Below are 14,033 nucleotides of genomic sequence, written 5' to 3' on the forward strand. Positions count from 1 at the left end.
GATCAGAGGATCGAAGTGTGGTCTTGAGGAGCGACTCGATACTGTGGACTTGCCTCGGTTGATACGATTCCTCGTGTATCCGGACTTGCAACCGCCCGCAGCGGGCGACACTCCACGGGGCACGGCGCCGATCAGAGGTCTTTCTGGGCAGCGTACTACCGTTGATGTCATCGAGACAGACTTAACTAGCGACAAGCGTTCAATGGACTATAGTCGTCATTGCTAAATGGACATAGTAAGTATAGTCGATCAAAGTGCCGCCAGCGTCAACGAGCGACTGTCGCATGGCGTGTCGATTCAACGAAAAATCCCGAAAATTACGGAAAATCCCGAAATTCTTAACGAAATTCTTAGTTGTGCGTCCCGAGAAGACGCGTGTCGTCGTCGTTGTCTCGCGATTGATTGCCTCGTGTCCCACTCTTCTAGTGGCGTGATCGTGAGTGCGCCTCGTCCAGTCTCCTCTAGCAACCACTCGGTCCTATTAATTGGGGCTATTGCAAAAATTGTCGACCGATAACATCCTTCACACGACACTTGATCGACTGGACATGGCGCACACCACCCTAATAGCGCACCCGTGACACGCAAGGTCCATCATGAACCTTGCTGACTGTATGCGACCCGACCAGGTTCCGACCGTACTACGAGTAGACGACGGGCATCTCGTCCTCTCGCCGCAGTCGCACCCAAGTACGCGCTTCCGTTCGCGCGGGTTCGCTGTGAAAGCGCGGGCAAACCATTGGGGATCGCCGATCCCGGCAATTGCCTAGAAAAGTACAGCGCCGCCTGTTTATGGCGCGCGCCCAGGTGCACGTAGGTGGCGCACTGTACTGCTCTGTGGTAATGCCCTGCTCAGACGCGACCACCAAGATCGCCACCCAGATGCCCATTTCTCGTCCTGCAACCCGTCGCACGCATCGTCTTGCTGCGATGGCGTCGGTGCCACCGCGCTTCTTCCACTGCCCGCCACTGCACACTGCGCAGCGCGAGGCGTACGTCCAGCTCGCACTCGCCGCGTCGCAAGACACGCTCCTCAATGCGCTTCACATGCAGCGCGCGCGTGCGGCCAAGGTGTGCACGAGCAAGGCCACGGGTGCCACAGCCCGCGTACGTCTGTCAAGCTCTTGTGCTCGCATACTTACGAACGAACTACGGATGCTAGATCTGCCGCGGCCGCGATCGCGTCGACCCAAGCGTGCCTGGCGCCGTCGCCTCGACACAGCTCCACGGCTGCCGGCTCGATGACGTCGTAGCTTTCTTTGATTTCGATCAACTGCCCCAGCGAAGAGCGTTTGGCGTTGTCAACGGCCAGACGTTGTATACGCTTATCGAACGGTCGGAGGCGCAGCCCATGCACTACGTTGGCCTGCACTGGGTCGCCTGTGCGAGCCCGCTCGTCGGCGTTGCACCGCGTGACTATTGTGTCCTCGAGGTACCGATGTGTCTCGCGGATTGACTGAGTTGATCGTTGGCGTCGTAGTATCAAGATGCATTTGTCTACTTTGACGAGGCGAGCGGCAAGGAGCGTCGTGGGTGGCTGCGCATGCTGCACTCGATCCCGTCGCCGTCGTGCCCGTCGCTCCGCAGCTCGCACGGCCTCGTACGGGCCGAGCTCTTCCGCGTACGTTCTCTTCTTCGCTGCATTCCGTGCTGAAGGCTCTTGACGCTGTTAGTCTGGACACGTATTCATCGAGACCGACACGCCGGGTGTCCTCGACTACCACAATGTGCTCTGCGCCAAGTACCACGGGTCGCTCCCTCAATTCCTCGCGGCTAATACCATGGTGTCCCAAGTGAGCCAAGTACAAAAATATTCCTCGGACGACCTCATTTTAAACGATGCTGTGGACCATTAGGTGCTGCAGCTCCAGGAACAACTGACGCCGTCTGCGTCATCGGTCTTTGTCAAAGCCAAGCGCGCGCACTGCCACCGGTGCAGTGTGAAATTCTCGAGTTTGTTTCAACGCTCCCGCACCTGTGACTACTGTGTTGAGGTACAAAAAAAAGAAAAGTATCAATGTATCGACCGCAACACGATAGGTCTATTGCCGGCGCTGCTGCCGCGTGCGCGGCGACGACTACATTTGTGCGGCGTGCGAAGCGCCTCAGTTTACACTCAGTCGAGCCGAGCGCTCGGTCAAGGTGCGCCCGAGCTTGCGCGCGACGCAGGCGACCGACCGATCGACCCAGTCGTCGTTGGCCGGGGACGTTGCCTTCTCGGACCCGACACCCGATGACGCGGCGTGCGTCATCGAGGGCACATTTACCTTTATCGCGTCGTCGCGGTCGCTCGTCGTGCAACAAGAGATTGCACTTCTCGAAGTCCAGCCAAAGCATCCAGTGCCGCCGATCGAGCGCAAGCGAACGTTCTCGGACGGTGCCGTGCCGCTCTTACAGCACCCGCAGCGCGACTCGACGCAGACATCATCCACCAAGAAGAAGCTCTATGTGCTCTACGAAGACCCGCTACGACCCCTCGGTAGATATTTAGCATTTGTAGCATTTATGGATTTTTGTGTCTAGAGCCGTCGGCGCTCGACGAGACGCTGGGGACTGCGCGCCTTGCACTGCAGAGCCAACGGAGCAACCAATTGTACAGCATTTTGCGCTCCAAATACGACGCGCCAGACGGCAACGAGCACCGAAAGAAGGTGATCGAGCGTCTCTGTGTCGACCTCCTTCGGCCAAACGAGGCAGCACCGACTGCCTCTGTATAGTACAAAGACTGATGTCCTATCCTTTAATTAATCTAGTAGTTGCTATAGTTTGATGGAGTAATACGTTGACCAGACGTTCATCGTGACGGACAAAAGTCCATGCTGTGTCAGGTATTTTGAATGCGTTTTAGCTCGTCGGAACGTTCGTAGTTCGTAGATTGAGGGATATTGCTGTATGTAGAGACAAATTCGACAATGTCAAACGAGGAAGAACGGCCAGAAGACGTGAGTAAGGGGTAAACATGGCACGCCAGACCACCGGAGTAAATTTGTATCCCTTGCCCAGACGAACGCAGTTATCGTGTCACTTCAGGACGCTACACCGCCCTCGCGTGTACATACACATAGCACGCAAAAGGCAGACTTGGAGTTTGACCGCATCAACACCGTTAGGCGAACGAGGTCGACTCCACGCCAGGATTTGACCAAAAACGTCGTCAATTCAGCGTATCGGACAGAGCGAGGTCCATGTCGAAGTGATGCGCAAGTGGTTTATGCGCCGTCAATAGACGTTAACACTAAGCATCGAAAGACCCATTCGGCTCGGGTTTTTGTTGACTTGGTCAAAGCTGCTGTCGTCGCCGGACCCGTTCGATGGTTCTTTCATAGTATCGGCACGATCGAGCTCGATATCTCGACTGCAGTCGCAAGTCATACAAGCCCCAGAATTTGGCGATTGCAGATTGCAGCTCGAGTCGAGCTCGAGGGTTGCGCCGCTTGGTTTCGTTGCGGCCACTGCGGTAGTACTTCCCACAGAGGACCGCGTTCGTCGAGTCTCAGTCGTGACGGGGCGTGGTCGACATTTTATTTCGCGTCCTTCGACCAATTCGACGCCACATATTTCTGAGTCGATGGATCTGAGGGCACTTCACAGTCGACTCGGTCTCGTTTGATTTGCGTTGTATAGTCGGCCGCTGCCGTTTGATTCTAAAATTCCGACTGGAGACGCTGAGGTGGACACGTGACACCACCGTGGACGGCCCCATGAATCTGAGTTGCCGTGCGCTGACGTCGGTCCAAGCCTCGGTACCACGTTTCTCTTGTTCGCACTTCCTAAAGTTGACGCACTTGGACACTTGTGTTTTTGAGCTGACCGCGCGCTACTCACGCGCGATTACTACAGATTCCATCGCGGTCCAAAGCTCTCTGCTGTCTACCTTGGAAGGCGCAAGCATCGCTCGATCTGCTTATCCTCTCCTTCCCCATACGTGTCTTCTGCTATACTTGAGATACTTGAGCTCTAAACTATAGCGTACCTCCATGTCTTTCATCCCTCGTTCAACTCGTATCCTGCTCGTTCAGCACCATAAATAAAATTTGAGCGTTTAAATAGAGTGCAGACCATGCACTTGGATGGACGCGAGCTCGCGAAGCAGGTGGTCTCTCGTCGCCGTCGCTTCGGGGCTCTGCCACAACGGCTTCGTCTCCTCGACGGGCTCGATTAGCAGCTCAGTGATCTCGTCCCAAAAGTCCAACGAATACTTTGGCGGCGCCAACGGATACTGGTTGTCTTGCGTCTCTACGTGGTAGTGCGGGTGGGCAACCTCTGGCGGACGGCGCACTTGGAGAAGCTGGGTTGCTGGCGGCGCTACCTTGCGGTACACGTGCATTTTGGACCGCACGTAGACGCCACTCGAGATAGTACTGGTGTTGGCGCGGGCCATCGTTTTGCAAAATGACATGTGGGGAAACATGGGCGCGCGACATGTGACAGGGCGCTTGAAGTTCAAAGTGAACCTTTTCAACTTCAAGGTGCCAGTTTCGTTTGGCGTTTCTTGGATCTTTGCCTTGTGGTCATCCACAGCGTACGTGGTTCTGCTGCGTCAAAACACACGCCCGATTGCTCGTTGGTCCCACGATGGACGAACCCATGTACGTGTCACCGAATATAGCCCTCGCTTGCATTTTGTTACGAAGGACTAGACACTCAATTTTTCCTACGTACAATATGTGGCAAGCCTCGAGAGCGCGAGAGCACGACAGGCTTCGAACGCGACAGACACGCCGCGTCGTCAGCCTCCACGAAAGGTGGTTGGAATCCAGTCGACCATTCCATCTTGGCGCCTTAGCGTCATGGTCCCACGGTGGCGGTTTCAACTGGCAGTTTCGTGTCTTAGAGGTGGATCATACCAGGCGGTGCGAAACGCTCAAGCACGAAGTGGCGGCACTGTGGCTGCAACGTTCGCAATGCAAGCATTGCATCACTTCCATCAACAAGTCACATTCCAAGCGATCGGTGGTGTGTGGGCCTCGCCGACGACGCATGAGTGCGCGAGCCTTCGATTGCATGCAACGGCTGCGTTCAAAGGCTCTTTGCTTGCTGCAAAACAGGGTCTTGAAGCCAGAGACGGTGTCTTTCTGTATATCGAAAGAGAAATAGCGGCCCGGGTGCATCATCGTGCTGGTTTATTCCTTGACACTGCAGTTGGGGCTTGAAGAGACAGAGGAAGACTACGTCAACACGACGTCTCGGGACACCACGCACATGATGTCTCCACCGCTGATTGGCTAAAAGACAATAGCAGATCGCCAAATGCAACATGACGCGGCAGGAGGCGGCAGGGACCAAGGGGGCGCGGAAAGGGGGGCGCATCAACTTGGTGAGAAGCAGAACATTCGTCGTTCGATGCTAGCAAGTTGCAGTAGCTCTTTCAAATAGCTTCTTCAAGCGTCGTTTCAATGATAAAACGCACATGCGTCTCCTTTCCGTTCTTCAAGTGCTCCTCAGTGCGCCTCAAACAACGCTCTTACTTAGAGTATACGTGTGCTGTTGGTCGATTTCATGAGGTCTAAAGCTACTGCAACGTTCGTAAGTCCCCAACTTCAAGAAGCAACGCATTTTCTTCTGCACAAACCTGAAGCAGCGCTGCGGATGCGTCAACGGCACGTGCAGTCGCCCGACTTCCTCCCGATTCGTAAGCTGCACGCCTCCATAGCCTTTATTGACGAAAGCCCTTTACACTGCTTTAAAGAAGTGCACCCCATCAAACATCTATGGTGGAGACGGCACTGCAGCATGATAAGCCGACGCCGTTCGGCTTGAGTAGCACCATGACGGGCTACTGCTCTTTCAACGTGCAAGTGCCAGCGGAAATGAATTGGACTTTGAGCATCATCGTACACAAGACATGCCGACCGTGTACATGCCAAAAGCACAGTCCTTTTCACCCACGGGCAAGCTGGATCATGCCAGAATGAGGATGTCACCGCCGCGGTGATATGGACTGACGGTTTCATATGAAATACTATATAAATACATACCTCTAAGAATACATAATTAGCAACAACGTATTACATGCTTTTGAGAGACCGCGTAGCCGCCTCTTTCCATCAAAACTGCGCTAAACTAAAATGCGCGTGTCTCGTAGACCTCTTTTGTCACTTGTACAAGACACGATGCCACAGAACACATGGACTAGACATTCATTTCATTCCAATAGTCTACAAGCTTCTTAGTCTACAGGGTGCTCATGTACACACATACAAGTGTCGCCTTCGATCGGCAACACATCGCATCGACGCGCATCGCTACCTACTATCGGCAGCACACGTCCAGTTGTCGCAGCGAGGCGCGGTAGGCCTCGACTTGCCCGCCGAGCAGCGGCAAGTCCGTGGTGACGTCATCCAGGGCCGCGACCACGGCTGCGACGAGCCTATCCAGGTCCACGGCGGGTGTTGCCTCGCACGCTTCCAGAGCACAAACCACATTCGCGAGGCGCTTGGCCACAGCCGGGTCGCGCGCCATTGCTTTGCACTGCGTAAGGAAGCCAGCGAGGCTCGTCGTCGGCGGCGACGACATTTGCAGCCACGGGTGTAGCTTGAGCGCATCGATCGTCGGCCGCAACGACGGGTTGGGCTCCAATATCGTATTCAAAAAGTCAACAGCGCGGGGCGACAGCACCGCGTCCGGAGGCAGCACAACTCGAGTGGACGACGCATCAAAGACCGGCATGCAGCCCGTAAGGAGGTTGTAGGCGACGACCCCGACGCTCCAGACGTCGATGCTGTGGCCGTAGACAGCACCCGCCTCCATCTCGGGGGCCATGTACCCCGACGAGCCGCAGCGCCGCGTGAGGCCATGCCGGCCCGACGTAGCAAAGCCAAAGTCGCCAAGCTTCAAGACGGCGCGCGTCGGGTCGGCGTCGGTCAAGAGAATGTTGTCGGGCTTGATGTCGCGGTGCACAATATCGCAATCGTGGCACGCGGCGACTGCATCCACAAGCTGGTCGAGCAGCGATCGCACCACCGGCTCGGCCAGTCGACCTTGGTTGCACAAGAGGTCGGCGAGCGTGCCGCCGGGCACGAGCTCGAGCACGACGTCCATCTCGTCATCGTGATCGGTCGTGTAGTGATCGAGAATTTGGACAATGTGCTTTTGGCCGCGCAGCGCGCGCAAGGCGGCGACCTCGGACCGGAGATCCTTGCGCTGGTACGCTTGGTTGATCATCGGCACGTGATGGAAGCGCTTGACAGCGACGCTTTTGCGACTGAATTTGTGGGTCCCAAGGTAGAGGTCGCTCGAGCTGCCGTGGCCGAGGCGACGGGATTTGTCGAGCGTATAAATGTCACAAAGTGGCGGCCAACGAAAGGTGTCCAAAAGGACTGGGGGCGGCGGGGTTCGAAGCGGCCCGAGCTGTAGCGCGAGCCACGGAGGCAGCGCGGCGAACGACGCCACTGCCGTCGAGGAGTAGCGGGGGAAGAGTCGAAGGAGCGTCGTTGTGCTGTCAAGTCGTAGAGTGGCCACGCATGACACGACTTGGATTGTGAAAACAATTGGCCGGTGGATCGTGTTGGGTGCGGCGCCCGATCAGACATCGCACGTCTGCGGTGCAGCATACAAACTCGAATATGTTCGAGCGTCCACCGCGTTTGTTTTTGGCTGCGCTTCAACGCCACGCAACTTCGCGCCGCGTGGAGAAGACGCATGCAACTGCAACCGTCGTTCGCGGGCGCCCAGCTGGCTCTAAAGAACACAGCGCCGAGCAAATGACCAAGAACACAGCGCCGAGCAAATGACCAAGAACACGACCGGTATTTGATGCCCAAAAGCAGATTGGTGCTCGAGTCTTCAACATGGGAGTGGGAGCAATGTCCATCGGGACAAGAGAAACGTCCTTGCCTGAATCCAGCGGATTCACGATCGTCTTGGCCCAGAAACGCTTTGTCCTCAGCCGTGTAGGCCGTGTACTAGGCTGACAAAGGCTCTACATGCAACGAAGATTGCCCGTCTTTGACCACACCAACAACGGGAAATGGTAGATAGATCCCGCCGCCTGTTTGGAGCCAGGATACTGCAGGAAGTAGCTCGAAAAGGCGTCGCTCCACGAGGCAGCAGTTGCTTACCGCACTTTTCGCGTGTGTCCAAGCGCATATATATAGGATCATGCACTGGTTGATAGCATACAACCAAGCAAACGACACTGACGTACCCGACGGGAGTAAAGACTCGCACGACGGGGGCTCATGCAGGTACACTACCGGTAGCTGTCGTGGCGGACAGCTGTATACCGTTCGATGCATGCATACCAAGGATCGATAGACAGTGTTTAGGTCCTTGCCCAAACATGCATGGCCGCGTTTATTTACGTAGTACAACATGAAGCGTGTGGCCTCGGCAGGGCTGGAACTTCAACACACGATGATGTCGAGTCACTCGTTTTGGGACAAACCGGGTTTTTCCCCATTTATATCACGCCAAGTAAGTCGATCACCGGATACGTAGCAATGGATGGGACAAACTGGGGCAAACGCAATGAGGTTGCCCTTTCTAAAGGCGTTACGTTACGAAACTGCTACGGGGTTGTGCCCACTTGTCAACCCGATGATCAACGCAGTGGCACCGACCGTCAGCGCATTGCCCAAAGGTCTCGTTGCCGAGAAGCGCTCTGGGCGCCAGGTCCTCGTCGCCCTCGTCGGTCTCTGCTGGATCTGGCTCGGCCTCGCAGGAAGCGTTTGGTACATGTGGCTCTTGACGCCGAGTTTTCGCAACGACCTTTGGTGGCCATACTTTAACGCGACCGGCTACCAAGTGCTGCTGATTGACGTCATCAATGACTTGCTCTCGACAACAACCGACCTTCCCGCCCTCGTCGACGTGGCGTCCGTGGCCATCCACCGCGACTACACCGGCGCGGTGCTCACGCCGTTGGCGCACCCGGCGTACGCCATGCGGCTGTCGACGCACGACCTGGCGTCCATTGCATATGTGATACCCAATCTGCGCAACGCGACGGCCACCGAAGCGCTTTGGCTGCCCACGCAATACTGCTACGTGGACTTTGGCCGGCGCTGGGAGCTCGCCCACACAGAGGCGCGCCAGCGCCGATGCGCTGCGACCATGATCACGAATGGCGCTGTCTATTTCGAAGCCGTTTTGCGCAACCAAGACTGGAACGCGATTGCGCTGGCCGCCGGCACTGGGTTTGCACCCGCGATCGAGCGGGGGCTTCAAGCATCTGCCGACGGGCGGACCTGGATGGCAGCGACAGCAGCGGCCAACACGTCGGTGGTTGAAGAGATTGCATTTTGGTCGAGCTATGGTATCGTAAACTATGAGCTGCAGTGGCAGACGTACTACCTCCCGGGCCTTGACCAACTGCTTGTGATTGAGAACGCGCTGAGTATCGAGCAGTCGGTGACACTCAAGTCGTCGACCAAGCGCAGAGGCCCGTGGACGACCATGAACCTCAACTTTTTCTTCATCAACGACATCTACACGGTCGGCACCTCGTGCAACATGAGTCTCATTCGCAACACGACCATGTACTTTACGAGCGACTACTGCTTCTCGTACATGACGACGGACCTCGAAGGCGCGCTCTTCTTATCCGACGACTATGGTAACTTTGTCGCCCAAACCGGCCTCAGCCATACGTTCCTTGGCCCGTTCCTCGCGGTCGACATGTGGGTGCTGCCGCCGCCTCCTGTACTCATTGCGCTCGTCGCCGCCGTCACGTCAGCGCTCCACAACGCGCTCCAAACCAACGCACAGTTTGCGGTTGGGTTTCAGAACCTCCGCGCCATGAGCTTGCAGCCGCTGCCACTGCCGTGGCTAAGCGATGCTTTGGGCAACGACTACCTCTACTATGGTGGCAACCCCTTGTGCCTTGGCGGCTTGGCGCGAGACTATATACAAGCGCCGTTCACGGCCGACGCGACGTGCGAGCTCCAGCAACCGCTCACGATCAACATTGCCCCCGAAGCGCTGCTCTTCGGTCTCCTCGCCTCTCAGGACGGTATCCATAGCACGGCCAGTAGCAACACCACCGACGGCAGCAACAGCAACAACACTTCGAGCATTAGCAGTACCGTCTGTGACCTTCAAGGCGTCACAAGTTGCGCCAGCGACATGGACATTGCGATAGCACTTTTGGAGCGGTACCCGGTCTCTGGCTCCTGGTCGCAGCTCGTCACCAACACATCGGCTGCTGTCGCCGCGCTCAACGTGAGCCTCATGCAGTACGCTTCTGACGTTGACGGTGTCGAGTATGCACTCTTGTGGCTGCCAATTCTCGAGCCGTCGTGGCGCTTTTACGGTCACGCGATGCTCTTTGACTGGGTCAGTGGCGTTCGCGAGGTCGTTGCGTTTGAAGGCGATGCGGCCACCTTGGTACTCATGTCCGACATGTACGACGCGGGCTCGACCGAGCCGAGTACGGCCACGCTGAGCCGAGCGACCAAGGCGATCTACATCTTGCTTGTCTACTCGTCGGTGCTCCTTGGTCTTCTCGTTCTCGCCACGACCATGTATGCGTGCATGGCCAAACTGCGCTTCCTCGGACTCAACTTGACGTACTTTCACCGAGTCGCGGGCTCGACGTGGCTCGGGCGTCCGCTTTTGTTTCTTCGCGGCGCCTCGGCGCTCATCCTTCTGGGTACGGCCCCGATCGGTGTCTCGTCTGTGCATGGCGCGGCTGCTTTGCACCTGCCGTCGCGCTCACCCTTTGAGAGCATGCTCCTGGCGTGGGAAGCCCTTTGGATCACCTATGTGCTGCAAGAGCTCCTCCTTCCGTTCAACGCTAAGGGCATTCATAGCGCCGGCTATGTGAGCTCGGGTGTCATCTGGGTTGCGTACGTGGCCTTGGACAGTGTGTCGCCACTCTATGTAGAGACAGCCCTCAAACACGACTGTGTTGGTCTCGCCTACAGTCTCTCGTGCAATAGCGTCCATATCAAGCTCGGCAGCGTTGCCCGCGTGCTCTGGCTCTTTTTTCTCCAAGGCCTTGTCGTGCCAATCGCGGTGGTGGCGGCTGCCTATGGGCACCGGCGCAAGCTTCTGCGACGGTCGTCGCGCGGCGTGCACGGCCTCATGCTCTCTGGTGCCGGCTTTGCGTTTCTCGCAACCCCCGACGAGAATGACGCGCCGTTCGACGCGATCGCCGGTCTCTTCTCGGGGCTGCTCCGGCTCACGTACAAGCGTCGGCAGTATACCTTTGATATCAAGCTCTGGACGATTGTTCGCGGCCAGAAACAGCGCGTGCGCAGTCCCTCCAAGCTCGACGGCCCGAGTACGTCGACGATCCCGGATTTGTCACCGATTCTACCCCGGCCACGGTGGCTCGGGTGGGTCTATAGCCTCGGTGGCATGACGTACATTGGTATAGCGATCGCGGGGAGTCTGAGCTACCTCCGGCTCACCGAGTCGACGCTGACCAACGACCTGATCTGGGTCGGGTTTGACCTGCGGGGGGACCACCCGTTCTTGGCGACTTGGCTTTTAGAGGCCCTGGCACTCGGTGCGGAGAATACCACCCGACCACTCAGTGAGCTCAACGTCGCGGCGGCGTTCAACACATCATTAGCGTCGACGATCTCGTTTGCGGACCACGACGGTGCCATGCTGCACTACGCGGCGCTGACAGACGTGGCCGTCGCGATTCCGGCGCTGCGGTCGCTGCCAGCGATCGAGATACCGTGGGTCTTTACCGGCTACTGCTACGTCGACTTTAACCGGACGTTTGGGGTCGCGCACACGGCGGCGCGGCAGGCACGCTGTGCAACGTACGCCGCAAATGGTGCCGTGTACATGGAGTCGTTTTTGCGCAACGTTATTTGGTCCGACTGGGTCAACTACTGGGGCGAAGCCTTCGAGATCAGCATCACGACCTCACTCGTGTCGTCGGCCGCCGGCCTCGTCTTCTTGACCCGTCTAGGCGAGCCGTGGGCTGCGATTGACGACGAAATTGACTACTGGCGACGCCATAGCATCACATATTACGAACTTCAGTGGCAAAACTTCAAGACGATCGGTCTCATCAACGCCTATACGATCGCGAATGCCTACGGCGCCGCGTACCCTTTCACACTACAAGCTACCGCGGGCGCGACTCGCTTCATCCAGCAGACCTCGTACAAAATGTACTGGGGGCTTGCCAACGATCTCAACGGCGTTCTTGACAACGGCACCGACCTCGGGGGCAAGAGCCTTGTTCTCGACACCCCACTATCACTCAATGCGTCGTTGACAAGCGTGTATCTGCAGACCGGACTCCTGGCCAGCCCGCTCTCAGCCGGTCTCTCGGCCATCCAGTCCTTTCTTGGCCCGTTCGGATCGATCGACATGCAGTATGTTCCTGTGCCCGTCGACCTCCGGCGCGCGGCGGGGGCCGCCATGGCCATCGTGCACAGCCTCCGACTAACGTATGGCGCGGCGTACGCAGCTCTGCCCCACCCTCTCTACCTCAATCCGGTGCCCTTTGCCTGGCTAAAGCCGACGTTTTATGTACTCGGCGGTTCGGTCCTCTGTGTGCCAGACACGTCGCCGCTCAACATCACTGGTGGGCTCCAGCCGCTCTTCTCGTTTGAGAGCTCGTGCAGTGCCAACACGGGTCGTACGATAGCGTCGATTCCGAGCCAAGACCACCTTCTCTTTGCTGCTGCGTATGCGACGATCACCAACATTTCGCACGTCTGTCTTCAGATGCGCACGCAAGCATATGCATGCGAGCCAATGCTCCGCAACACGCTGGCGTTTCTCTCACATGCCAACCTCTCGGTGCTGCAGACAGCGTGGGCGCCGCGGCTAACGCAGGCGCTGAGCCCGCTGCAGATCGAGCTGCTTCAAGTGGGCCGACCGAAAGCATCGGCGCCGATGCGCATCTACCATATGCCGCTCCTCGAGTCCCTCGACTTTGCGTTTTTTGCCAACGTGCTCCTCTACGACTGGGTGCTCGGGAACCGCGAAGTCGTTCGGTTCGTTGGCGACACCAGCGCGATCACGCTCATCGGCGATGGACTGCGGCCGCGCGTGCAAGCCACCGACGCCTCCCAGCTCCCAACGGTGTTTGCACTCTACTCGCACCGGTCGGTGCAATATGTCACGTACGTCATGATTGCACTTGCGGCGACGACGGCGCTGTACGCGGTCGTGAGCCGGGGGCACGTCGAGGGGCTCAACTTGCTCGAGCTCTCGCGCGTCGGCGGTATTGTGTGGGTCGGTCGGCCGTTTATTGCGCTTCGAAGCATCACGGCACTCTGCCTCCTCTCGACGTCGCGCCTCGAGCTCGACTACGACGGACACAACAGCGCGTTCTTGAGCCAGAATGCGCCGTGGTACTCGGCGGGGATCGCGGCCAACGAAGTCACGTGGCTTGTCGGTATTGTCAACGACATTTCGATCGTCTTTACCCAAGAGCTCACGATGCTCTACACGATCTACAACTCACTGCTCGTCTTGCTGCTGTCTGCGTGCATCACGATTCTACTTCCGATTGAACCCACCGTTGCGGTCGCCCGCGACTGTCAAATCGAGTCGCTCGACTGGCAAGTGGTCTGTACCAGTGGCCAAGTGGCCGTCGGCGACTGGCGACGCCTCCTCTTGCTCATCGGGACCGTCTTTGTCTGCAACGGCGCGTGTTATTGGCTCGTCAAACTCGGCTGCCGGCGACCGGCCACAGTCTACGCGCGACCGTCGCTGCTACTCAGTGGCGGTGCCCGGTACCTCTTTGAGCACGGTCCATGGATGCACGAAGGCGTCTATTACATGGACCGCGCTTCGGCTGTCCTCAACGGTCTCCTCAGTGTGCGCTATCAGGGCGTGCTGTATCTATTCGACATCAAGACGTGGCGATTGCACCGAATGACGCCGCCGACGCATACGACTGCCGTACCCCCCCGGCTCGCACGGGGCATTCCTCTCCCCGACGCCTGAACCGGGTGTTTCGTTTCTTGATCCACCTCTTGTAGACCACTTGCAAGATTAGTCTAGCGTTCGCGTCTGTAGACCATAACGGCAATGTGACACGAGCTGCTCATTGCCAATGTGCGCAGCGAGGTTCGAAGCGCCAACGAGTCAGGTCTGTCGTCTGATCGTGGCCA

The 14,033-nt window shown here is 57.6% G+C and overlaps 4 protein-coding genes across 5 annotated transcripts; 2 read left to right on the top strand and 2 right to left on the bottom strand.

Moving 5' to 3' along the window:
- Positions 1 to 899: 899 nt before the first annotated feature.
- On the top strand, positions 900 to 2,761 carry SDRG_14347. 2 transcript variants are annotated; one of them, XM_008620469.1, is made up of 7 exons: positions 900 to 1,107; positions 1,163 to 1,432; positions 1,481 to 1,621; positions 1,674 to 1,802; positions 1,857 to 1,994; positions 2,041 to 2,479; positions 2,524 to 2,761. In XM_008620469.1, exons 1-7 carry the CDS (start codon positions 931 to 933, stop codon positions 2,715 to 2,717), a joined length of 1,488 nt encoding a protein of 495 aa, XP_008618691.1. In that variant the 5' UTR covers positions 900 to 930; the 3' UTR covers positions 2,718 to 2,761. The 2 variants fall into 2 exon arrangements, with proteins under 2 accessions (XP_008618691.1, XP_008618692.1); XM_008620470.1 differs by having other exon boundaries at positions 900 to 1,432; positions 2,524 to 2,717.
- A 1,202-nt stretch (positions 2,762 to 3,963) lies between these two features.
- SDRG_14348 (hypothetical protein) lies at positions 3,964 to 4,382 on the bottom strand (the record flags this gene model as incomplete). Its single annotated transcript, XM_008620471.1, has 1 exon — positions 3,964 to 4,382. A coding segment is annotated over one exon (340 nt), but the record flags the coding sequence as incomplete, so codon positions are not given.
- A 1,870-nt stretch (positions 4,383 to 6,252) lies between these two features.
- On the bottom strand, positions 6,253 to 7,532 carry SDRG_14349 (CAMK/CAMKL protein kinase; the record flags this gene model as incomplete). The annotated part of the gene is made up of 2 exons (XM_008620472.1): positions 6,253 to 7,438; positions 7,489 to 7,532. 2 exons carry the CDS (start codon positions 7,530 to 7,532, stop codon positions 6,253 to 6,255), a joined length of 1,230 nt encoding a protein of 409 aa, XP_008618694.1.
- A 1,006-nt stretch (positions 7,533 to 8,538) lies between these two features.
- On the top strand, positions 8,539 to 14,000 carry SDRG_14350 (hypothetical protein; the record flags this gene model as incomplete). Its single annotated transcript, XM_008620473.1, has 1 exon — positions 8,539 to 14,000. The coding sequence occupies one exon, from the start codon at positions 8,539 to 8,541 to the stop codon at positions 13,864 to 13,866; it is 5,328 nt and encodes a 1,775-aa protein (XP_008618695.1). The 3' UTR covers positions 13,867 to 14,000.
- Positions 14,001 to 14,033: the final 33 nt, after the last annotated feature.

The sequence above is a fragment of the Saprolegnia diclina genome (genome assembly GCF_000281045.1).
Source record: "Saprolegnia diclina VS20 unplaced genomic scaffold supercont1.70, whole genome shotgun sequence".
Classification (NCBI taxonomy): domain Eukaryota; phylum Oomycota; class Saprolegniomycetes; order Saprolegniales; family Saprolegniaceae; genus Saprolegnia; species Saprolegnia diclina.

Coding starts and splice junctions, on each gene's coding strand:
- SDRG_14347 (XM_008620469.1), top strand. CDS start 931: ATGGCGTCGGTGCCACCGCGCTTCTTCCACTGCCCGCCACTGCACACT. Junction 1,433..1,480: donor GTGACTATTGTGTCCTCGAG/GTACCGATGTGT, acceptor TTGGCGTCGTAG/TATCAAGATGCATTTGTCTA. Junction 1,622..1,673: donor TACGGGCCGAGCTCTTCCGC/GTACGTTCTCTT, acceptor TGACGCTGTTAG/TCTGGACACGTATTCATCGA.